At 48.7% G+C, this 25,179-nt stretch overlaps 1 protein-coding gene across 2 annotated transcripts in view; it reads left to right on the forward strand.

Annotated features, from left to right (window-relative positions):
- LOC122543455 (uncharacterized) overlaps positions 1–25,179 on the forward strand; it is a 106,661-nt gene that overhangs the window by 11,333 nt on the left and 70,149 nt on the right. The window contains exons 1-2 of one of the 2 annotated variants that reach the window (XM_043686405.2): positions 3,924–4,079; positions 7,053–11,211. In XM_043686405.2, the coding sequence (XP_043542340.2) occupies positions 7,327–8,034 (708 nt within the window). In that variant the 5' untranslated portion in view covers positions 3,924–4,079; positions 7,053–7,326 and the 3' untranslated portion in view covers positions 8,035–11,211. Of the gene's footprint in view, positions 1–3,923; positions 4,080–7,052; positions 11,212–25,179 lie in introns of those variants that run through there. The other variant, XM_087974347.1, reaches the window with a different exon arrangement.

Consider the following 25,179-nt stretch of genomic DNA (forward strand, 5'->3'; position numbering starts at 1 on the left):
CCCACCCAGACCCATACCCCTACATTTACCCCTTCACCTAACACTACGGGCAATTTAGCATGGCCAATTCACCTAACCTGCACATCTTTGGACTGTGGGAGGAAACCCATGCAGACACAGGCAACACAGTGGTTAGCACTGCTGCCTCACAGCGCCAGTGACCCGGGTTCAATTCCCGCCTCAGGCGACTGACTGTGTGGAGTTTGCACATTCTCCCTGTGTCTGCGTGGGTTTCCTCCGGGTGCTCCGGTTTCCTCCCACAGTCCGAGGATGTGCAGGTCAGGTGAATTGGCCATGCTAAATTGCCCGTAGTGCTAGGTGAAGGGGTAAATGTAGGGGAATGTGTCTGGGTGGGTGCACTTCGGCGGGTCACTGTGGACTTGTTGGGCCGAAGGGCCTGTTTCCCCACTGTTAGTAATCTAATCTAATCTAATGTGCAAACTCCACACAGATAGTTGCCTGAGGCGGGAATTGAACCCCGGTCTCTGACGCTGTGAGGCAGCAGTGCCAACCACTGTGCCACTGAAAAATAAATTCACGTGTCTGCACCGAACTTAAACGAGAGCAATTTTCTCACGATCATTAAAAACCGAAATTGTCAAATTTCATAACACCATAATAGTGTGTTTTGTTTCAAAGAGAAAACGTGTCAATTTCTATGGGTCAAGTCGAGGTGTTTGGATTTATAAAATCGGGAGGAACTGCGAATACTGGAAATCAGGAAACTGAAATTGCTGGAAAGCCTGAGCAGCTGTGGAGAGAAATCGGAGTCTAACGTTTTGGGTTCAGTGGCCAGGGTTGGAGGATTTGAGCTGTAGGGAGAGGCTGAACAGGCTGGGGCTGTTTTCCCTGGAGCGTCGGAAGCTGAGGGATGACCTTGTAGAGGTTTATAAAATCATGAGGGGACATGGATAAGGTGAATCAACACGGTCTTTTCCCTGGGATGGATGGGGGGGGGGGGGGGGGGGCGGGGGGGGGAGTCCAGAACTTGAGGGCATAGGTTTAGGGTGAGAGGGGAAAAGATTTAAAAGGGACTTAAAGGGCAACTTTATCACACAGTGGGTGGTGGGTGTATGGAATTAACTGCCAGAGGAAGTGGGTGGAGGCTGGTACAATTGCAACATTTAAAAGGCATTTGGATGGGTATATGAATAGGAAGGGTTTGGAGGGATATGGGCCGGGTGCTGGCAAATGGGGACTGGATTAGGTTAGGATATCTGGTTGGGATGGACAAGTTGCACCGAAGGGTCTGTTTCTGTGCTGTACACCTCTATGACAATTCCTCAGAACAAGGCAATTTTTTTTTTAATCCAGAGATGGAATCGGGGAAGATAGATCCCAAAGAGAGAGAAGAACAAGTGAACGGAGAATGGAGTGGATAACGATCTGGCGAGGGGGGTGAATAGCTGTCAGTGGGCACTGTGAGTGGCTAACAACGGGTCGTGTGTAACAACCAGGCCTAGTGTGTGGGAGTTGGGCCAACAACTCAGTCTCAGGCTTGCTGCGGTGGTCTAGCACAGCTCAGTGCAAGCTGGAAGAACAGCACTTCATTTTCCGCTTGGGAAGTCTACGGCCTTCCGGGCCCAGCAACCTGAAGGGCTGAGGCACTTGGCCCATGTCCTTACCCCAACCCCCTCACGCACCAGGCCCTTTGGTTATCACGTGGTCTGCTATTACACACCAGCGTTAGCCACTAATTGTCCACTCCATAGCCAGTCATTCTCCCACTGAATCCCTACAGTGTGGAGACAGGTCCAACAAGTCCACACTGACCCCGCCGAAGTGTATCCCACCCCAAACCCATTCCCCTACCCAATTACTTTACATTTCTCCTTGACACCCATTCAGGAGAAAAACCCACCTCCGTCTGACCCCAAACAGGAAACTGAAACCGAACTGGAAACTGAGAGTGAAATTAAATGAGAGTCAGAGAGAGAGAGAGAACTGCTCCCCTTCAGGGTGTGGGCTGTATGATTCCAAGGGGAATCCCCTGCACTGGGACTTTTTCCTGTTGGTGAGCAAACCTCGATTCAGACCCCTCCACCGATTTCCGTTTAATAAATTCACTTTGGGTCAGGCGCGATGTGATAAAGACAAGGACGTGGCCAGGGTTGGAGGGTTTGAGCCAGAGGGAGAGGCTGAATAGGCCGGGGCTGTTTTCGTAGAATCCCGACAGTGTAGAAACAGGCCCTTTGGCCCAACAACTCCACACCGACCTTCCGAACCCACCCAGATTCATTCCCCCACCCCTACTACTCTACGTTTACCCCTGAGTAATGCACTGAACATACATGTCCCTGAACACTGTGGGACAGTTTACCATGGTCAATTCACCTGACCTGCACAGCTTTGGACTGTGGGAGGAAACCCACGCAGACACGGGGAGAATGTGCAAACTCCACACAGACAGTCACCCGAGGCTGGAATTGAACCCAGGTCCCTGGCGCTGTGAGGCAGCAGTGCTAACCACTGAGCCACCGTGTCACCCATCACTGATGGTTATCCATTCCTTGGTCTTTCCAACTGTTGTTCTCTCTGTTTAACCCTGATAGGGTGGGTGAAGGAGTAAACTATCTTCTGCACCTTTTTAAAAAGAAAAGCCAACCTTTTCCCAGCTAACCATCAGTTCTGGCGAAGGGCGACTGAACCTGAAACGTTCGCTCTGTTTTGTCTCCACGGATGCTGCCCGACCTGCAGATGCTGGAATCCAGGATAGACAAGCCGGAAGTTGGAGGAACACAGGAGCTTCAGGCTTTCCCGTGGTGTTGGCTTCTCCACCTCCTGACGCTGCCTGACTCGTTGCGTTTGTTCTCCTGCTTATCTACCTTGGATTCCAACATTAGATTAGATTACTTAATGTGGAAACAGGCCCTTTGCCCCAACAAGTCCACACCGACCCATTCCCCTACATTTACCCCTTCACCTAACACAATGGGCAATTTAGCATGGCCAATTCACCCTGACCTGCACATCTTTGGACTGTGGGAGGAAACCGGAGCACCCGGAGGAAACCCACGCAGACACGGGGAGAACGTGCAAACTCCACACAGACAGTCGCCTGAGTCGGGAGTTGAACCTGGGTCTCTGGCGCTGTGAGGCAGCAGTGCTAACCACTGAGCCAGCCATTATCATCTGCGGCTTTATCTTTCTAATCTCTGCACAGGCCTTCCACCGGTTCCTGATTTTTATTTTTCGTGCCAGAAATCCCCACCAAGCTCTGCCAACAGATGGTTTCCTCCCACAGTCACAAAGATGTGCGGGTCAGGTGAATTGGCCATGTTAAATTGTCCGTAGTGTTAGGTAAGGGGGTAAATGTAGGGGTATGGGTGGGTTGCGCTTCGGCGGGTCGGTGTGGACTTGTTGGGCCGAAGGGCCTGTTTCCACACTGTAAAGTAATCTAATCTAATCTAACACCCAGCCAGGGGTTCACCGTGAGGAGGTGGGGGTGAAGAACTAGCCCGGTTTGGTGCCCTGTGGCAGTGCTGCCCACTCGCACCACACACCCACCCCTTCAATGCCCCCCTCCCCATTGCAGGGGGGGGGGGGTGGGTGCCTGGCATGGACTCCCCATTGTGTCTGGGTATGCCAGGGCAATGCATCTCTCGGTGGGGGCAATTATCAGTTGCAAACTTAAACCCCCCCCCCCCCCCTCTATATATATATACTGTGCTGGGGTTTGCACTGAAACTACGTGGCTTGGAGGAGGATGAAGGGAAGGGATTTCTGCAAAGCCTCCACCTGACTCCCCCCCCACCCCCCAGCTTTGTTGGGGGGGGGGGGTGAAGGGCAGCGCAGGCGCAGACTGGGACCCCCTTCCTCAGGAGCAGGCGCAGTGCAGGCCCGCGGTCCGCCCCGCCCCGCCCCGCCCCTCCATTGTTGACGTCACAACGCGGAAGTAGCCCTGTCAGTTTCAGAGTGAACCTCCCCTCCCTCTGGGAGCCCAGCGATGTCTCCTCTCCCCCCCTTTCCCCCTTTGCCCCTATACCGTCCTGGGGGGTGGGGGAAACACTCCACCCGGAGCGAATCCAGGGAGGGAGCAGACTCTGCCAAGGTTGGGCTCACGTCCCTGTCTCTTGAAGGTATTGCCGCACACATTCTCCTCCCTCGCTTTTGGATGCATTTACCCTCCTGGGCGGACCCCTTGCCTCTCACTTTAGAGCTCAAGCCAGGTCCTCTCCAAGGTGGGACTCTGTGCGACAGCCAAATAATGAACCACAGGTAGAAGTGGGTGGCACGGTGGCACAGTGGTTAGCACTGCTGCCTCACAGCGCCAGAGACCCGGGTTCAATTCCCGCCTCAGGCGACTGACTGTGTGGAGTTTGCACGTTCTCCCAGTGTCTGCGTGGGTTTCCTCCGGGTGCTCCGGTTTCCTCCCACAGTCACAAAGATGTGCAGGTCAGGTGAATTGGCCATGCTAAATTGCCCATAGTGTTAGGTAAGGGGTAAATGTAGGGGTATGGGTGGGTTACGCTTCGGCGGGTCGGTGTGGACTTGTTGGGCCGAAGGGCCTGTTTCCACACTGTAATGTAATCTAAATCTAAAGTGCACTGTCGTTTTCATGGGTATGGAGTCCTGCAGCAAAGAAGGCAGGCCCTTCGGGCCCCCCCAAAACTGGTCCATGCTGACCGGCGTATCTGCCTAACGCCCACCCCATTTCCCTGCCTGTGGCCCACCTCCTCCTATCGACATATTTGTCCAAATGCCTTTTACAGGCTGAGGGATTTGAGGCTGTTTTCATTGGAGAGAAGAGGGTTGGGAGGTGACTTTAATTGAGACATATAAGGTAATCAGAGGGTTAGACAGGGCCTTTTTCCTCGGATGGTGATGGCTAGCACAAAGGGACATAACTTTACATTGAGGGGGAATAGATACAGGACGGATGTCAGAGGAAGTTTCTTTACTCAGAAAGTGGTAGGGGCATGGAGCGCCCTGTCTGAAACAATAGTAGACTCCCCAGCTTTAAGGGCATTTAAATGGTCATGGGAAAGGCATATGGATGTAAATGGAACAGATTGGTTTCACAGGGCGGCCCAACATCGAGGGCCGAAGGGCCCGTACGGCGCGGGAACGTTCTAATGTTCTATGTTCTAAATGTTGTTAATGTTGTTAACACCAACAACCCATTCCATATGTGTCCCACCCTCTGTGTAAAAACAGTTGCCCCCCGGGTTCCCTTTTATTCTTTGCCCTCTCTCACTTTAAACTAATGCCCTCCAGTCATAGACGTGGACAGCACGGAAACAGACCCTTCGGTCCAACCCGTCCAGATATCCCAACCCAATCTAGTCCCACCTGCCAGCACCCGGCCCATATCCCTCCAAACCCTTCCTATTCATATACCCATCCAGGTGCCTCTTAAATGTTGCAATTGTACCAGCCTCCACCACATCCTCTGGCAGCTCATTCTGTGTGAAAAGGTTGCCCCTTAGGTCCCTTTTATATCTTTCCCCTCTCATCCTAAACCTATTCCCTCTAGTTCTGGACTCCCCCACCCCAGGGAAAAGACTTTGTCTATTTATCCTATCCATGCCCCTCATCATTTTGTAAACCTCTATAGGGTCACCCCTCAGCCTCCGACACTCCAGGGAAAACAGCCCCAGCCTGTTCAGCCTCTCCCTGTAGCTCAAATCCTCCAACCCTGGCAACATCCTTGTAAATCTTTTCTGAACCCTTTCAAGTTTCACAACATCTTTCCGATAGGAAGGAGACCAGAATTGCACACAATATTCCAACAGTGGCCTAACCAATGTCCTGTACAGCCGCAACATGACCTCCCAACTCCTGTACTCAGTACTCTGACCAATAAAGGAAAGCATAGCAAACACCTTCTTCACTATCCTACCTACCTGCGACTCCACTTTCAAGGAGCTATGAACCTGCACTCCAAGGTCTCTTTGTTCAGCAACACTCCCTAGGACCTTACCATTAAGTGTATAAGTCCTGCTAAGATTTGCTTTCCCAAAATGCAGCACCTCGCATTTATCTGAATTAAACTCCATCTGCCACTTCCCAGTCCATTGGCCCATCTGGTCCAGATCCTGTTGTAATCTGAGGTAACCTTCTTCGCTGTCCACTACAGCTCCAATTTTGGTGTCATCTTCAAACTTACTAACTGTACCCCTTATGCTCGCATCCAAATCATTTACGTAAATGACAAAAGGTAGAGGGCCCAGCACCGATCCTTGTGGCACTCCACTGGTCACAGGCCTCCAGTCTGAAACACAACCCTCCACCACCCCAACCCTGGGAAAAAGACTGAGTGCATTCACAATGTTCATGCATCTCTCATGGTCTTATACACCTTTATCAGACTCCCCCCCCCCCCCCACCCCACCGCAACGATCTAAAGGAAAAAGTCCTAGCTTGTCCGACCTCTCCCTATAACCATTGAGTCCTGGCAACATCCTTGTAAATATCATCCGCACTCTTTCCGGTTTGGGAATGTATTAAATGCATTATTTATGATTCTCTACTAAGGCATATTTAATGTGATTTCGAGTCATGTGATATCACGCTGGATTCATGCTATATCTTTCTAATCATAGTCATGGGGCGGCACGGTGGCACAGTGGTTAGCACTGCTGCCTCACGGCGCCAAAGACCCGGGTTCAATTCCCGCCTCAGGCGACTGTCTGTGTGGAGTTTGCACGTTCTCCCCGTGTCTGCGTGGGTTCCCTCCGGGTGCTCCGGTTTCCTCCCACCAAAAATGTGCAGATTAGGGTGAACTGGCCGTGCTAAATTGCCCGTAGTGTTAGGTGAAGGGGTAAATGTAGGGAAATGGGTCTGGGTGGGTTGCTGTTCGGAGGGTCGGTCTGGACTTGTTGGGCCGAAGGGCCTGTTTTCACACTGTAGGGAATCTAATCTAATTCCAGCACTGTAAGGAGTCCGTTCAGCAACTTGAATCAACGCCAACCCTCTGTGGACAGTCCAATTAATATAATTTACCCCCTTCCCCCCCCATTGGGAGTTTACTTCCATTGAGTGTCCATCCAATTTAATTTTGAAAATCACTTATTGCATCCAGTAGTGACTTTTTCAAATTGCTTTTACAGGGTATTGCAGCTGCTGATCTGGAAACAAACTTCTGACGGTTCACTGAAGCTGAAAGCCATAACTTTGGAATCCAGAAGTTGGGGTGGGGGGTGGAGGGGGTGAATATCTGAACTGTTCTGTCTGCCAGCTTTAAAAATCGGTGCGACAGGAAATTCACCAGGACGCACGCCTGAGTGGAAGAGCACTGGCAAAGAGTTTTAACCGGTGGGACTCCCGACTCGAAGAGGGTCCACGTGACCCTGACATCAAGCAAGGTTCAGCTTGGACTGGAACATGGAGAAGGACGAGGTCAACAGCAGCGTGGAGAAACGGTGGAAATGCGGGGACTGCGGGAAGGGCTTCCGGGTCCCGTCTGTCCTGGAGATGCATCGCCGGGTCCACACCGGGGAGCGGCCGTTTGCCTGCCCTGTCTGCGGGGAGGGATTTACTCACTTGTGCCACATGGTGACCCACCAGCGCCTCCACACGGGCGAGAAGCCGTTCACCTCCTCCGAGTGCGGCAAGGCGTTCCGTCAGCCGTCCTACCTGCAGAAGCACCGCCGGGTCCACACCGGGGAGCGGCCCTTCACCTGCCCCGTCTGCGGCAAGGCCTTCAACGCCTCCTCGGCCCTGTGTAACCACCGGGCTGTCCACAGCCGGGAGCGGCCCTTCGCCTGCCCCGCCTGCGGCAAGGGCTTCAGCCGCCTGGCCAACCTGCAGCAGCACCGCTCCACCCACACCGGGGAGCGGCCCTTCACCTGCCCCGCCTGCGGCCGGGGCTTCGCCCGCTCGTCCAGCCTGCTGACCCACCAGCTCGTCCACACCGGCGAGTGGCCCTTCACCTGCTCGGCGTGCGGCAAGGGCTTCACCTCCGCCTCCAACCTGCGGCGGCACCAGCGGGTCCACACCGGGGAGAGGCCGTTCACCTGCTCTGCCTGCGGCAAGGGCTTCGCTCAGTCCTCCCAGTTGCTGAGGCACCGATGCCTTCACACCGGGGAGTGACCGTTCACCTGTGCTTGCAAAGGGATTCACCCCCTCTCCCCCTCTCTCTTCCCCCCCACCCCCCACCTCACTTCTCCCCTCTACCCCTCCATTCTTTCACTTCTCAAAACACAGCCGAGCTCGCGGAGGAGGGAAAGCCCAATCCTCAGCTTCTCCCTCAGGAAGATCCTTGATCGTCGATCCTTGAGGGACGGCAGTCGGTCCGTACAAGGGGACAATATTCTGATGTACGGCGTTTGATTTAAGAGTCAGAGGGTCATAGAGATGTACAGCACGGAAACAGACCCTTTGTTCCAATGTGTCCACGCCGACCAGACATCCTAACCTAATCTCGTCCCGTTTGAGCGTTAGGTGTGGACTGGTTGGGCCGAATGGCCTGTTTCCACACAGTAGGGAATCGAATCTAATCCTTTCTCCCTCCAGCTCCTTTTCTCTCTCATTGGGCTCTCTCTCCACCTATCGTTGACTCTTTACCTCCTCCCACCCCACCCTATCTTTGACATGACAAACCTTTGCCTAGTTACCGTCAGTTCTGAGGAAGAGGCTCAAGAGTCATAGACATGTGCAGCACGGAGATAGACCCTTCGGTCCAACGTGTCCATGCCGACCGGATATCCCAACCTAATCTAGTCCCACCTGCCAGCACCCGGCCCATATCCCTTCAAACCCTTCCTATTCATATACCCATCCAGATGCCTCTTAAATGTTGCAATTGTACCAGCCTCCACCACATCCTCTGGCAGCTCATTCCATACACGTACCACCCTCTGTGTGAAAAAGGTCCCTTTTATATCTTGCCCCTTTCACCCTTGACCTATGCCCTCTAGTTCTGGACTCCTCCCCCCCCCCCCCCCGGGGGCGGTGTGGGGGGAAGACTTTGCCTATTTACTATATCAATGCCCCTTCATGGTTTTATAAACCTCCGACGCTCCAGGGAAAACCGCCCCCAGCCTATTCAGCCTCTCCCTGTAGCTCAAACCCTCCAACCCTGGCAGCATCCTTGTAAATCCTTCCTGAACCCTTTCGTGTTTCGCGACATCTTTCCGATAGGAAGGAGACCAGAATTCCATGCGATATTCCAAAAGCAGCCGAACCGAAGCCCTGTACAGCCGCAACATGGCCTCCCAACGCCTGGACTCAATGCGCTGACCAATAAAGGAGGTCACATCAGGAGCAGCGATGGACAGGGGAAATGCAGGTGAATCTCTGCTGGACTTGGAAGGATCGTTTGGGACCTCAGAGGGAAGTGTCGAGGGAGGGGCAGTCTTGCACCTCCTGCAGCCCCAGTGAAAGATGCCAGGTGGGACGGTGTGGGCCTAAGGAGGAAAGACGCAGAGGGGACAGCCCCCCCCCCCCCCACCCCGGAAAGTGAGTAGGGGTGAGGAAAGTCAGGCTGCAGGCGTAAGAAATAGCGGAGGACACACCACAGCAGTCGCACAGATCTGTGAGCATTTCCGTGTCCCCAGTCTCTTGGATGGATGTTGTATCAACTGTGGTGAATGAAGTTGTTAAACATCGCGTTGAATTTAGGATGATCATAGAACCATGTGCAAACAGGCCTTTTGGCCCAACAGGTCCACACCGACCCTCCAAAGAGTGACCCATTCCCTTACTATATATTTACCCCTGACTAATCCACAGAACCCTACACATCCCTGGGCACTATGGGTAATTTAGCATGGCCAATACACACTAACCTACACATCTCTGAACACTATGGGTAATTTAGCATGGCCAATCCACCCTGACCTACACATCCCTGGGCACTATGGGTAATTTAGCATGGCCAATCCACCCTAACCTGCACATCCCTGGGCACTATTTGTAATTTAGCATGGCCAATCCACCCTAACCCGCACATCCCTGGGCACTATGGGTAATTTAGCATGGCCAATACACACTAACCTACACATCTCTGAACACTATGGGTAATTTAGCATGGCCAATCCACCCTGACCTACACATCCCTGGGCACTATGGGTAATTTAGCATGGCCAATCCACACTAACCTACACATCCCTGAACACTCTGGGTAATTTAGCATGGCCAATCCACCCTGACCTACACATCCCTAGGCACTATGGGTAATTTAACATGGGCAATCCACCCTTTGGACTGTGGGAGGAAACCCACGCAGACACGGGGAGAATGTGCAAACTCCACACAGACGGTCACCCTGAGACTGGAATTCAACCTGGGTATCTGGTGCTGTGAGGCAGCAGTGCTAATCACTGAGCCACCGTGGCTTGAAGAGGTGTGTTCTGTACTGGTCTGTCTTAGAGAGAGAGAGAGAGGGTTTGGGAGACAGGCGACAAGATCAACAACTTGTGAGGCCTTCAGGTCTTTTTGTTTAAAGCTGAAACAACAGAAGCATCCTGACAGGGTGTAGTCAAGCTTTCCCAGATCAAGGACTTTTCGTTCGTTTTTAGCAGTTACTGTTGGAGTGGCTCAGTAATTAACACTGCTGCCTCACAGCCCCAGGGACCCGGGTTCAAATCCAACCTCGGGTGACTGTCTGCGTGGATTTTCTCCGGGTGCTCCGGTTTCCTCCCACAGTCCAGGGATGTGCAGGTTAAGGTGGGTTGGCCATGCTAAATTACCCCAAGTGCCCAGGGATGTGCAGGTTAGGGTGGATTGCCATGCTAAATTACCCATAGTGCCCAGGGATGTGCAGGTTAGCGTGGCTCAGTAATTAATCAGGTTAGGCTTTGCAAAATTACCCGTAGTGTTCAGGGATATATAGGTTAGGGTGGAGTGGCCATGCTAAATTACCCATAGTGTTCAGGGGTGTATAGGTTAGGTGCATTGGTCAGGGGTAAAGAAGGATAATAGGGTAGGGGAATGGGTCTGGGTGGGTTACTCTTCAGAGGGTCAGTGTGGACTTGTTTGGCCGAAGGCCTGTTTCCACACTCAAAAAAAGAAAGGGGAAAATAAAGTCTTAATAGGGTTGGAGTTGCAGTAAATGTCTCCTGGCTGCTCGTCTCTCTGAGATTTCGTTTGATATGTTTTTTTCTCTCTGTATGTTGCTGGAGTGGGCATATGAGATAAACTGAATTTGCCTTTTTGCTGCAGGGTGTGTTTACAGGACGTTACTATATTGGAGCAGTTAATTAGTAATAGTTACTGTATCTCTTATTTTGTTGAATCATCTGATCGAATTAAAGTATTCTAAGTTCATCTTTTTGGTGTATTTGAACTATTATTATGAAGTTGAAAGTGCGTACTGCACCTTTAAGAGAGAGTGGATGCCATCTGACTAGGTGACAATCCCAGAGTGTACTGGAAAATTGAATCTAGGTAACATAAGGCTGTGAAAGGGATACCTGAGTTTTGGTTGCTGTTTTGACAACAATTTAAATTTAACTAAGCATTTAAATTATGCCCCAGGATACTAAAACCCAATTGAGTTGAATTTATTGTTTTGCCAACTTCAAACCAATGAGATGATCTGATGGAAACATTAAAATGCGGATATATTGAAAGTGAGAGAGAGAGAGAGAGCAACTCTCATCGAGACTGATTTTAGAGATGAGGAAACCCTCTCTCTCAAAGGGACCTTTTTCATCTGAAAGATACTCACAGTGAAAAGAAAGATGATGACCCAGAGAGATCCTCAGCTGGAAAAGGGATGACAGAAGATGACAGTGGCTGTATGGTTTTGAAGTTAAATTGATGTAATTTTAATAAGTGTCTTATTGGAACAGCATATTGTTACAGAGTTGGAGGCAGATAATAAGCAGTTACGCACTAACACCCTGGAGTTGTTCAGGGAGAGGTGGGTGCTGGAGAGAGTGGAGTGTATTATTTCCCCCTCCTACTCTATTTTGATTTAATCCCTGCCCTCACTGTTTGGTCACACAGCACTGCCCTTTGAAGTGAAGGGCACTGCTTGTCACTGGGCACCCTGGTGTTTCCTTTCTTCCTGGTGGTGGGAACCGAATAAAGATTCGTGCACCTTGTGTCTCTCACCTGCACACACACAACATGGGTGCTGAGGAAAAGTAAGCACTACCGCAGTTAGGCGGTAGTGTGGGGGTTAAAAAAAAGCAGTTACGAGAAAATTGGGGGTGGACTTAGAATTGAGAATAATTGTTTAAAGTTCAAAAAAATAGAGTGAAAAAATAATTTGATGTCATTTTCTTTAAATAGTGGTATTTGCGAGTTCTCTGTCACTCATATTTTAACAGATTACGAGGCGAGGTGAGCATTTTGGTGCATAACTGCTTATTATCTGTCTTCAACTCTAACAATATGCTGTTCCAATAAGTCTCCAAATTTAGGTTAGATTCCCTACAGTGTGGAAACAGGCCCTTTGGCCCAACAAGTCCACACTGACCTACGGGGCAACTTTTTCACACAGAGGGTGGTGCGTGTATGGGATGAGCTGCCAGAGGAAGTGGTGGAGGCTGGTACAATTGCAACATTTAAGAGGCATTTGGACGGGTATATGAATAGGAAGGGTTTGGAGGGATATGGGCTGGGTGCTGGCAGGTGGGATGAGATTGGGTTGGGATATCTGGTCGGCATAGATGGGTTGGACCGAAGGGTCTGTTTCCATGCTGTACATCTCTATGACTCTAGGAGATAGAGTAAATAGACAAAGTCTTTTCCCTGGGGTGGGGGGAGTCCAGAACTAGGGGGCATAGGTTTAGGGTGAGAGGGGCAAGATATAAAAGGGACCTAAGGGGCACAGAGGGTGGTACGTGTATAGCAGAGGAAGTGGTGGAGGCTGGTACAATTACAACATTTCAAAGGTATTTAAAAGAAGAGGTGAGGTCTTTACACAGGGAGTGGTGGGTGTGTGGAATGCACTGCCTGCAGTGGTAGTCGAGTCAGATGCTTTGGGGACATTTAAGCGACTCTTGGATAAGCATAGATGATAGTAAAATGAAGAGTACATAGGTTAGTTTGATCTTAGAGTGGGATAAAAGGTCGGTACAACATTGAGGGACGAAGGGCCTGGACTGGGCGGTACTATTGTACATTCTGGATGGGTACATGAATAGGAAGGATTTAAGAGGGGTATGGGCTGGGTGCTGGCAAATGGGACGAGATCTGATTGGGATATTTGGTCAGTGAGTCAGACTGAAGGGTGTGTTTCTGTCTGCATAACCCTCTAGCTCTATCTACTGCCCACACCTTCGAACGTGCATGTGCTCCTCCGACATTTAAAGGTTGCGATTTCTTTTCTGTCTCCGGTACCCTCCCGGGCAGAGCGTCCCAGACACTCCTCCTCCCCCCACCCATCCTCTGGGAGAGGCAATCTTTCCTCAAATCCTCTTGGACCCTCCCGCCTCTCAAGACACGAAGATCAGTTGAGCAACGCCGTTCGAAGAGGGATACCATGGGATTCCCGTAACGTCACAGAGCGACCAATCTCATCTCCAAGGGACACCAAGGTGTAGCCCCTACGGCCTGTTCCACCACTCAACGAGATCTGTGCTCGGTCTACGGCCTGACTCCATATACCTTTGGACCGTAACACCTTGGCTTAACCAGATGTGATCTGTGTTGGGGAGTGTGGTGCTGGAAAAGCACAGCCGGTCAGACAGCATCCCCCCCCCTCCCCCCCCCCGAGGAGCAGGAGAGTCAACGTTTCGGGCATAAGCCCTTCATCAGGGTAGGGCTGATGCTCAAAATGTCCACTCTCCTGCTCCTCAGATGCGGCCTGACCTGCTTTTCCAGCGCCATACTTTTCGACTCTTGACTCTCCCGCGTCTACGGCGCTCACTTTCTCCGAGAAGTGATCTGTCTCGGGTTTGAAATGAGCGACTGATCCTGCGTTTATTGCCATTTGCGAGAGAGAGAGAGCTCCAATCCTCCGCTACCCTCTGGGTGTAGACATGCTTTTCCTAACGTCTCTCCTGAATAGGTCAGGCAGCGTCCGCGGGGCAGGAAAACCGACATTGCGGGCAAAAAAGCCCTGCGTCAGGAACGAAACGTGGATTTTCCTGCTCCTCGGATGCTGCTTGACCTACTGTGCTTTTCCAGCGCTGCTCTAATCTTGACTCTGATCTCCAGCATCTGCAGTCCTCACTTTCGCCTATCTCTCCCTAACAGTCTGGCCCTAATTTTTGGACTATTGCCCCGCCTCGTTCCAGAGTGTCCAACCAGTGGGAATAGGTTCCCTTTCCTTGCCTTGGCACTTCCTGTTAACATCCTGAAAAGCTTCAGTCGGATCACTCCCCTAGCCTTCCATTTTCTCGATGAGCCAGGTCCAATCGCTCATCAGACCTGAATCCAGAGATCTTCCTGCAGCTGTACAGGGCCCTGGTGAGACCACACCTGGAGTATTGTGTGCAGTTCTGGTCTCCAAATTTGAGGAAAGATAGTTTGGCTATTGAGGGAGTGCAGCGTAGGTTCACGAGGTCAATTCCTGGAATGGCGGGACTACCTTACACTGAAAGACTGGAGCGACTGGGCTTGTATACACATGAGTTTAGAAGGCTGAGAGGATATTTGATTGAGACGTATTAGATTAGATTGCTTACAGTGTGGAAACAGGCCCTTCGGCCCAACAAGTCCACACCGACCCGCCGAAGCGCAACCCACCCATACCCCTACATGTACCCCTTACCTAACACTACGGGCAATTTACCATGGCCAATTCACCTGACCCTGCACATCTTTGGACTGTGGGAGGAAACCGGAGCACCCGGAGGAATCCCACGCAGACACGGGGAGAACGTGCAAACTCCACACAGTCAGTCGCCTGAGGCGGGAATTGAACCCGGGTCTCTGGCGCCGTGAGGCAGCAGTGCTAACCACTGTGCCACCGTACCACCCAATTATTAAAGGACTGGACACTCTGGAGGCAGGAAGCATGTTTCCGCTGATGGGTGAGTCCCGAACTAGAGGACACAGTTTAAAAATAAGGGGTAGGCCATTTAGAAGAGTTGAGGAGAAACTTCATCACCCAGAGAGTGGTGGGTGTATGGAATGCTCTGCCCCAGAAGGCAGTGAAGGCCAAGTCTCTGGATACTTTCGAGAAAGAGATGGATAGAGGTCTTAAAGATAGTGGAATCAAGGATTATGGGGATAAGGCAGGAACAGGATACTGATTGTGGATGATCAGCCATGGTCATATTGAATGGTGGTGCTGGCTCGAAGGGCCGAACGGCCTACTCCTGCACCTATTGTCTATAGTCAAACCTACCTTGATGTCTCACCATGCGAAGATCTGGGGCCCTGATCTGCTCTCAGCACTCCCAATGTACACCTCTTTGACTCTATGAGTGGGGTCTAACCAGGGTTTTGTCTGGCTGCCGTTGAGATTCATGCTTAGTCCAAAGAGGATGAAGAAAAAGATACAAATGCTTGAAGTAATCCATTCATGGGGTGTGGGCATCGCTGGCTGGGCCCAGCATTTCTTGCCCTGTGCCTAGTTGCCCCTTGAGATGTTCGGGGGGGGGTGGGTTAAGCTGCCTGCTGGAACTGCTGCAGTTCACCTGCTGTGGGTAGACCCACAATGTCCCTGAGGGAAGGATTTCCAGGATTTTCAAAAGTACTTCATTCAGTGTAAAATGCTTTGAGGAGCGTGCAAGTCAGAGAGTCATAGAGATGTACAGCATGGAAACAGACCCTTCGGTCCAACCCGTCCATGCCGACCAGATATCCCAACCCAATCTAGTCCCACCTGCCAGCAGCCAGCCCCATATCCCTCCAAACCCTTCCTATTCGTATACCACGATCTTTGACTTGGAAGGGGAAATGCTCATGACGCAAATACTCAGGTCACTGAGCACAAAACCAGACCGATGATCCGAGGCCACATCCAGTCGCTGTCCCAGCGTGAGTGAAGCAAATCCTGAGCACAACCCACCCCCCTTCCCCCCCCCACCCCCAACCCTGGCATTCTCCTCGGCAACACTTCAACCAATCAGCAGCCTTTTCCCAGGGAGTCTAAATTGCTGTTCATAGAGTCCGACAGCACAGAGACAGCCCCTTTGGCCCAAACTAGTCCATGCCGACCAAAATGTCCATCCACAACATCCCCATTTCCCTCCACGTGGCCCATATCCTTCCATTACCTTTCCTATCCATTTACTTGTCCAAATGCCTTTTAAATATACCCACCTCAACCATTTCCACTGGCAGCTTATTCCATATGTGGACCACCCTTTGTATAAAAACATTGCCCCTCACATTCCCTTTATATTCTTTCCCCTCTAACCTTAACCTGATGCCCTCTAGCTCTCACTTCCCCAACCCTGGGAAAAAGACTGAGTGCACTCACCCTATCCATGCCCCTCATGATTTTATGCACCTTTATAAGGTCCCCCCCTCAGTCTCCTACACTCTAAAGAGAAAAGTCCTCGCTTGTCCAACCTCCCCCTATAACTCAGACCATCGAGTCCTGGCAACATCCTTGGAAATTTCTTCTGGACTCTTTCCAGTTTAATAATATCCCTCCTATAACAAGGTGACCGAAACCAAACACAATACTCGAAGTGCAGCTTCACCAATGTCCTGTATAACTGCAACATAACTTCCCAACTTCTATACTCAGTGCCCTGACTGATGATGGTCAGTGGGCCTAAAGCCTTCACTGCCCTGTCTACCTGTGTCTCCACTTTCAGAGAATGCTGCTCCTGAACGCCAAGGTCCCTCTGTTCCACTACACCCCTTAAGGCCCCACCATTCACCATGAAACTCTTGTCTCGGTTTGACTTTCCAAAATGCAAGACCTCACACTTATCTATATTAAACTCCATTTGCAATTTCTCAGCCCACTTCCCCAGCTGATCAAGGTCCTGCTGCAATTTCTGATAACCTTCCTCACTGTCCACATACCACCTATTTTAGTGTCATCAGCAAACTTACTAATCATGCCTTGTACATCCTCATCCAAATCACTGATATAGATAACTAACAGCAATGAGCCCAGCACCGACCCCTGAGGTACTCCACTAGTCACAGGCCTCCAGACCAACAAGCATCCTTCCACTATTGCCCTCTACTTCCTACTATCAAGCCAATTTTGTGTCCAATTTTCCAGTTCCCCCCGGACTCCATGCGATCTAACCTTCCAGAGCAGCCTACCATGTGGAACCTTATCAAAGACCTTACTGAAATCCAGATAGACTACATCTACCGCCCTGCCCTCATCAACCTTCCTGGTCACATCATCAAAGAACTCTAACGAATTTGTGAGGCATGATCTCCCACACACAAAGCCATGCTGACTGCTCCTAATCAAACCCACTGACATGCCTGCAGCCCGTGCCGCTGAGGGGATCCCTTCCTGCACGCAGAGCAGGTGAACGGCCTCTCCCCGGAATGGAGTCACGAATGCGTAAGGACACTGCCCAACTCGGGGAAACCCTTTCCACAACTGCAGGAGGCAAACGGCCTCATGGGGCAGTATGCACTCGTTGCTGAGCTTCCAGTTCAGATAGGATCTGCAAACCCTTCCCATACTCCCTGCATTTCACAACCATGTCTCTGTCCTTGTGCCCCACCACCTCAGTTTAATTTAAGCCACCTTCGCACACTGAGCACACAGACACAGTCTCTGCAAGGTGAAGGGCAGCAAGGCTTTTGTTTCTCAGACTGCGTGACTCTTTCTGTCGTCAGTTCAACTGCAATGCCCTCACTCAACCGGGTGCGCTGATGGTTAAAACCCAGGGTTCTAGGCAGACAGTATCTAGGTCCCAGTAAATCGAGCACTGGATCACAAAGTGAGGCCTGTTACCATCCCAAACATCTTCTACTTAGAGTCATAGAGATGTACAGCACGGAAACAGACCCTTCGGTCCAACCCGTCCATGCTGACCAGACATCCCAACCCAATCTAGTCCCACCTGCCAGCACCCAGCCCATTTTCCCCCCAAACTTAACCTCTCCCTGTCCAGCATCCCCATCTCCAATCGGTGTTCCCTGTCCCATATTTTAATGGCTGCTCCTCGTATAAGTCCCCTTTCCTCCCCAGTAAATAGTATATTCAAAATAGACATTAACTCAGCCCAGGTATACAGACTGGGCCCCAAAAATTGATCAATTTGTTCAGACAATCCCACCGGATCCTCAACCAGGACCTTCATTCCCTTTTTAAATGTGCTGACCTCCCCACTGGTGAGGGGGGCACTTACAAACCCAATCTCTTTGTCCCCTATTGGTACCTCCTGAAGGGGATAAGTCATCACGTTCTTCCCTTTTGTTTTCTTAAAGAAATATTGCACTATTTCTAGCTCCCTATAACTTCAAACACCAATTCATCAATTCATGCTTGACTAACCTTTAAAGCCTGTTCCTAACTTGTAAATATATTATATATTTACGTTCATTTATCCAGTATTTAATATTTAAAATGTAAAATGCATACAGTTCCCACTTTTGCAATTCACTGTAATCACCCAGTTTTAGTCCCTTAATTTAAATCCAAAATTAGTTTTCTTAAGTAGTCCTGACCAATCATTGCTCAATTACAATACTATAGGTCGTGAAATAATCAGAGCTGCCTTAAAAGAATTTGTCTATTCAAGTTTAAAAAAAAACTTCTAATGCTTGAACAATGGCTGAATCCAAGGTCACAGATATTAACCATAGGATTTTGTTTTTACTACAATCTAATGTTGAACTGAAACTTTAACTGTCCTCCATAAATCGCTTTTATGTGAAGATAAAAGAGATTAGTTAGAAACTGATAGTAAGGCAGTCATGTCCTGTACAAAGAACAGGAGTTATCATTCTTTTTTTTTCATAATCTCGATAGAATCCCTAACCTTAAAAGAAATCATGTTAAGTTTCCATAATAAAAATCAGATTCAAAACAGTCCTGGAACACAAGCTCCAGGGAATAAAACACAAACATTCAATCACCAACAAACAAATGTTCATTCAAACAAAGGGTTAAACTTCCTACCAGCTGTACAGCTCTTTTCATTCTCTCTCTCTCACATTGACATATAAACTCAGATATTTACAAACCCAGTCTTCGTCCGGCCTGTACTTTGGCCAGAAGATGGTGGGACGAAGAATGGATTCCTTAGTCCATACAAAGCAACAATATTTAATCATCTTTCTCCCTTGTTCAAGTATTATTTTGCCAATTCCACAACATCCTGCCCAAAGGACTTTCTGGAGGTATGTTCTAAGGGACCCCGCCTCCATTTCCATTGCCTTTTTCTTTTGTTTTCCCGGAGACTTTTTCCTTACCCACGGCACAATCCATATTGAGTTCCTTCGTTAGTCCCGTATTAACTACTAAAACTCAATCCCGGCCACCAAGGCAATACTTAAAAGTCAGGTTTCTTACCTTGGCCTGTGCACAGAGTTGCCTGGCCCCTTTTCGCCGTATGTTCTATCGAGCTCCTCTCACTGTCTGATTCAGATGTCTCTCTTGTGGGATCCGTACCAGTCGCCCAAGGGAGCAGACCAAACCGGGACATGAGACCGCTCCTTAATGGGGAACGGGACGCGTCTTCCCAGTGTCCAGGGCCAGCCACTCCCCCCGGCGATGGAAGAAAATCCCGGACAGCGCCCAATTGTGAGAAACAAAGCTCACACACTTCAATAATTGCAGTCCGAGATGAAATCTGAATCAGTAGTGTCCTTTATTTTTACCCTTGCAAGTGGGTGTGATGTCCAGTGCCAAGCAAGGCAGAGGACAAAACACACCAAATTCAACAAACTCTCGATATTTATATAATTTGGCTCCTACATTTTTTTTCTTATTTCATTGTTTCCCTCCCTGTTTACACCCTCCACTTCCCTAAGACTGGTCCCACCACTCCTGCTTATCTCTTGCCTTATCCGGCCTTGTCTGTGACAAATTGGTTATTTCTGGCCTCACAAGGCCGTTTGACCCCATCCCACTGCAGGTCATTGTTAGGCATATTCTTTCTTCATCAGTATCTACTCTTTCCATCTGGGCTTCTCCCGAAGCCACTCTGATCCCTATGACCTCTTTAATTAGAGTTTGTTCCTGTGTCTCTGTAAAAGTGGGAAACAGATGTTCATACCGACGTATCTGGCCTAACTTCATCCCCTCACAACATCTTATCGATTTGCCCATAATATCTACCATTGTTTTGCAATCACGTTTCATGCTGACATACAATTTTAGCTAATACAAAAACAATTATATATTTCCACCACATCGTTTCCATTCTTGTTGACTCAGCTCCCGGCCGAAACAACCACACACTGGGGTGAGTTCATTTACTTTGTATCAGAAATCATAATTGCAGAACTGCAGAAGAAACATTAATTTACCTATATCCTACAATTTCCCCTTTTTCTTTAATTACCATTTGTTATCTTCTGCATTTTTCTCTTTTAAACATCGCCCCCGAAATTCGCAAGCATCATTCCGGAGATTTCATCCATCTTGGTCTCACTCATCTCCTCATTATTTAGCCGATAACGTTCCTCTGTCTGATTCCCTCTTAGGGGCATCTGTTTCATCAAGGCTGTTTCAATCAGTCTTTGGGTGAGCCCTCATATACAGGGTATGATACAACAGCCAATGGCCACCAATACCCTGACTACTACTATCAGGGAAGTAAGAATAGAAACCACCACCCCCTTCCATTTTCCAAACCATGATTCAAGCCATCCCGTGAGAGATGTGTCTCCTCCTGAATTCTCAGCCAGTTCCTCTGCTAAGGTAGTCAATCCCCTTAAGGCCCGAGTAATTGAACCATCAGGCGCAGTGTTATTAGGAATAAAGGTACAACAGCTTCCTCCTAACATCACACACACACACACCCTTTTTCTGCTAAAATCATATCAGGGGCTATTCTGTTTTCCCATGCCATCCTACTTGTCGCATCAAGCTGTTCTGATATTCCTTTAACCGCATCTCTTGTATAATTTATAAATTGCTGTTGATTATAGAAAATGTAATTTATCCAGTCTACATTTTTTATTAATTGTTACCCACCAAAAGAGAGCTGACTCAAAGCCTGCTGCAATCTGGTTACGAGCCTTGAATTCATCAGGCACTTCCCTAGGGACTCCTACCGAATCAAGATAAATCCTGTCATCGAAAGAAGTGTCTAACAGTAATCTCTTACCCCTTCCCTTTTTCCCTACTATCTTTTCCTTCTCAAATGCCAGGGTAAATGGAATTGCCAATTGTACAATTGCACATATCCCTCTCCAATCCGGAGGGAGCGTGGGTCTCAATATTTTGCCTCCACAGTACCACCACAGATCCGCTCGGGGAACCTTTAGTGCTGAGTAGTTCCCTCCCTTCTCCGTTTCGGTAACATTCTTAATCTCTGTACATAATTTCAGCTCCCCCAAATCTCTCGACCGACTCGTACCTCGCCTGTGCACACATGACGTGTGATTTCCAACTGCGGCGGAAAATGTGGGGGGGCTTTTGAATCTTTCTCCTCCAAGGGAGGGAACATCAGAGATAGGGAGGTACAATTCCTATCATTCCATGCAGTCTCATCCTGGTACAGGGCTATCATACATTTCATGCCCTTCCTGTCTCGCTTCCACCCGAGCGGAAAGGGAACCACCTGGGCCACTGGCCTACCGGAGGCACATGCATAGCAATTGCTCTTGTTCAGACTCTTACAGTATACTTTACCCATTCAACCCAGGCATTTGCATCCCCGTACCCAGTCTCTATCTCGATGGTCTGTTTCAAATCCTTTACCTCTATCATTTTTACTACTTTAGGATCATCGGGAGAGGTGAAAGGTTGTATCTTATTACCCAGTAATTCCGCCCGTTTTCCCTGTCCTACGCTAATTCGAAAACAACAGCCCAAGTAATCCTTCCCATTTGCTTTCATTTCTATCCCAAATGTTTCATTTAATTGTATCTCATAGGTGCCGCCCCCGCCCCCCCCCCCCACCCCCCCCGCCCCAGAATTGCTTCGTGCCATGTGGTTTTCCTTATTGTTAGGTATATTGGGTTACACTTTTTATTGGGACAATCGCGTGCTGGTCGGAAGGGGGCCCGGTGTATTGTGACAAGACCATTATACCAGGTACCATCCCCGAGGCCATCCCCAGAGGACTTAAGATGTATCTCTGAGTTGCGGTATTGTCTCTGATTAGCTACATTCCCCCAATTTACTAAGCTACATATATCAGTGTCTATTACTTGTGGATTATCAGACTCAGGAACCATTAATAATACATATGAAAATGATATTTGACCAAATCCCAATACTAAGAGGGGCTAGCATCATAACTCTAAGCATTCCCAGTATTCTAAGCATTATGCTGAAACACAAAAAGACTTAATATACAATCTTACAGAAATAATCCCGCGCTCGCGTCGCCACTGTATAGTCAGTTACTCAAAGTCTCTTTAGTCTGAGTTTCAGCGGGTCTTGCGTTGATTCGGCTGTCCAGACTTCTTCCTCAACTGGAGGGTCCACAGGCCCTTTGATCCGAGTGTAATGAGTCCAGCCTTTCTCCACCGTCCTTATTGCCGTTTCGGTAGTCAAAAGAGCCTGGTATGGCCCTTCCCAGTCCGGCTGCAGCTTAGTCTCTGTCCATGATTTTATTAAGACCCAATCTCCTGGCCGGATGGGATGAACAGCAAATTCAAGGGGCGGAGTCTGTGCCAATAGACCCTGTTTTCTGAGGAAAGACAAAGAGGAGGACAAGCCCAGTATATACTTCTTTAAAAACAAATCTTTAGTTTCGGGAATTGGCAATTCTCCATTCGTTCCCAGATAAGGTAATCCAAATAAGATTTCATAGGGGGATAGTCCCAAATCTTTCCTCCGCCAAGGGACAAGCCCAAAAGGCCTCCTTTAAATCTATCACACTAAACCATTTATGGTCATGGGGGATCTTACTTAATCTCAAATCAGTCCCTCAATTACTGGCTGCAGTCCTCGTTTACCTTCTATGGAAATAGGATATTGTCGTTCACAGACAACGTCCCCTTTCCATTTTAAATTTATTAAAAGGGGAGGGATCTGTAGTCCTCCACGATTCCCTTCTCTAGCCCATACTATAGGGTCTATCTCTCTCTCTGCATCCTCTGTCAACATCGCCATTTGTACAACTAATTCCTTTTCCTGAATTCCAATCTCCAGTCCTAAGAGGATAATTAAGTCTCTCCCCAGTAAGTTACTTCCTATATCAGGGATATACAGCAGTTCCCCTGTGACCCTATCCTTATGACCTTCTATCATCATAGGTTCAAATACTGGAACAGTAAATCCTTCCCCTTTTACCCCCGAAACAGTAATTGACCGTGTCGACATTTCTACTTTCTTTGGTTTAAAATTCAGCGATGACCGTGCTGCCCCCGTATCTACTGGGAAGACTACCTCTTCCCTATGGGGTCCCACCTTCAAGTTTATCAAGGGTTCCTGGTGGGCCCCCGAGGGCAGGAACCCCTGACACCCCTATTCTTCATCATAATTCATAAGCGGAATTGCCCTTTCTTCTCTTTGTAGATCAGGACACTCCCGCTTAAAATGCCCTATCTTTCCGCAATAATAGCATCCTGCCTGTGGAGCCCTCCATCTCTGCCCCTGTCGCTCGAACCCTCTATCAAAGCTCCCCCTTTCCTCTCCCTCTTCCTCGCTGTCCTACATGCTGCCACCCGCTGCTCCGGTTGCTCACTATTGGTTCCATTTTTTTCTTAACTACCCCATCAACCGTAGCTACCATCATTTTCGCCTTCTGTTTCTGTCACTCATCCTCCCTCTTTACAAACACTTTCTGTGCCTTTCTTAACAATTCATCTAATGGTTTTTCACTCCACCCTTCTATCTTCTGTATCTTTCTCTGTATGTCTGGCCATGCCTTTGTCACAAAATGTACTTTCAACAGACCCTGTGCCACTGGGTCCTCAGGGTTCATTCCAGAGTATTTCTGCATTGAGTCTCTTAATCTTTGCAAGAAAGCTGAGGGAGTCTCATCTTTCTCCTGTCTAACTTCAAAGGCTTTAGTCAAATCCTGCAACTTCGGCACTGCCTCTCTTATTCCTTTTAGAATCAGGTCTTTCAATTCCCTCATTTCTTCTCTATGCTCCGGGTTTTGGTTTTCCCACTGGGGGTCTCTGAGGGGAAACTTCACCTCTCCCTGTCCAGCATCCCCATCTCCAATCGGGTGTTCCCTGTCCCATATTTTAATGGCAGCTCCTCGTATAAGTCCCCTTTCCTCCCCAGTAAATAGTATATTCAAAATAGACATTAACTCAGCCCAGGTATACAGACTGGGCCCCAGAAATTGATCAATTTGTTCGGACAACCCCACCGGATCCTCAACCAGGACCTTCATTTCCTTTTTAAATGTTCTGACCTCCCCACTGGTGAGGGGGCACTTACAAACCCAATCTCTTTGTCCCCTATTGGTACCTCCCGAAGGGGATAAGTCGTTACGTTCTTCCCTTTTTTTTCTTAAAGAAATATTGCAATATTTCTAGCTCCCCATAACTTCAAACACCAATTCATCAATTCATGCTTGACTAACCTTTAAAGCCTGTTCCTAACTTGTAAATATATTATATATTTACGTTCATTTATTCAGTATTTAATATTTAAAATGTAAAATGCATACAGTTCCCACTTTTGAAATCCACTGTAATCACCCAGTTTTAGTCCCTTAATTTAAATCCAAAATTAGTTTTCTTAAGTAGTCCTGACCAGTCATTGCTCAATTACAATACTATAGGTCGTGAAATAATCAGAGCTGCCTTAAAAGAATTTGTCTATTCAAGTTTAAAAAAAAACTTCTAATGCATGAACAATGGCTGAATCCAAGGTCACAGATATTAACCATAGGATTTTGTTTTTACTACAATCTAATGTTGAACTGAAACTTCAACTGTCCTCCATAAATCGCTTTTATGTAAAGATAAAAGAGATTAGTTAGAAACTGATAATAAGGCAGTCATGTCCTGTAAAAAGAACAGGAGTTATCATTCTTTTTTTTTCATAATCTCGATAGAATCCTTAACCTTAAAAGAAATCATGTTAAGTTTCCATAATAAAAATCAGATTCAAAACAGTCCTGGCACTCAAGCTCCAGGGAATAAAACACAAACATTCAATCACCAACAAACAAATATACATTCAAACCAAATCACAAGAGTAAGAAGTGCCTCACACACAAGGAACGGGGACAGCAGTCGCTGGAAAAGCTCAGCAGGGCCTGGCAGCGAGAAATCAGAGATGACCCTTCGGCTGGCGTGGCCCTTCCTCAGCGAGAGTTG

This window comes from Chiloscyllium plagiosum, unplaced genomic scaffold (assembly GCF_037043375.1).
Source record: "Chiloscyllium plagiosum isolate Xiang-an unplaced genomic scaffold, Cpla_swu_hap1 HiC_scaffold_27, whole genome shotgun sequence".
In the NCBI taxonomy this organism is placed as follows: Eukaryota; Metazoa; Chordata; class Chondrichthyes; order Orectolobiformes; family Hemiscylliidae; genus Chiloscyllium; species Chiloscyllium plagiosum.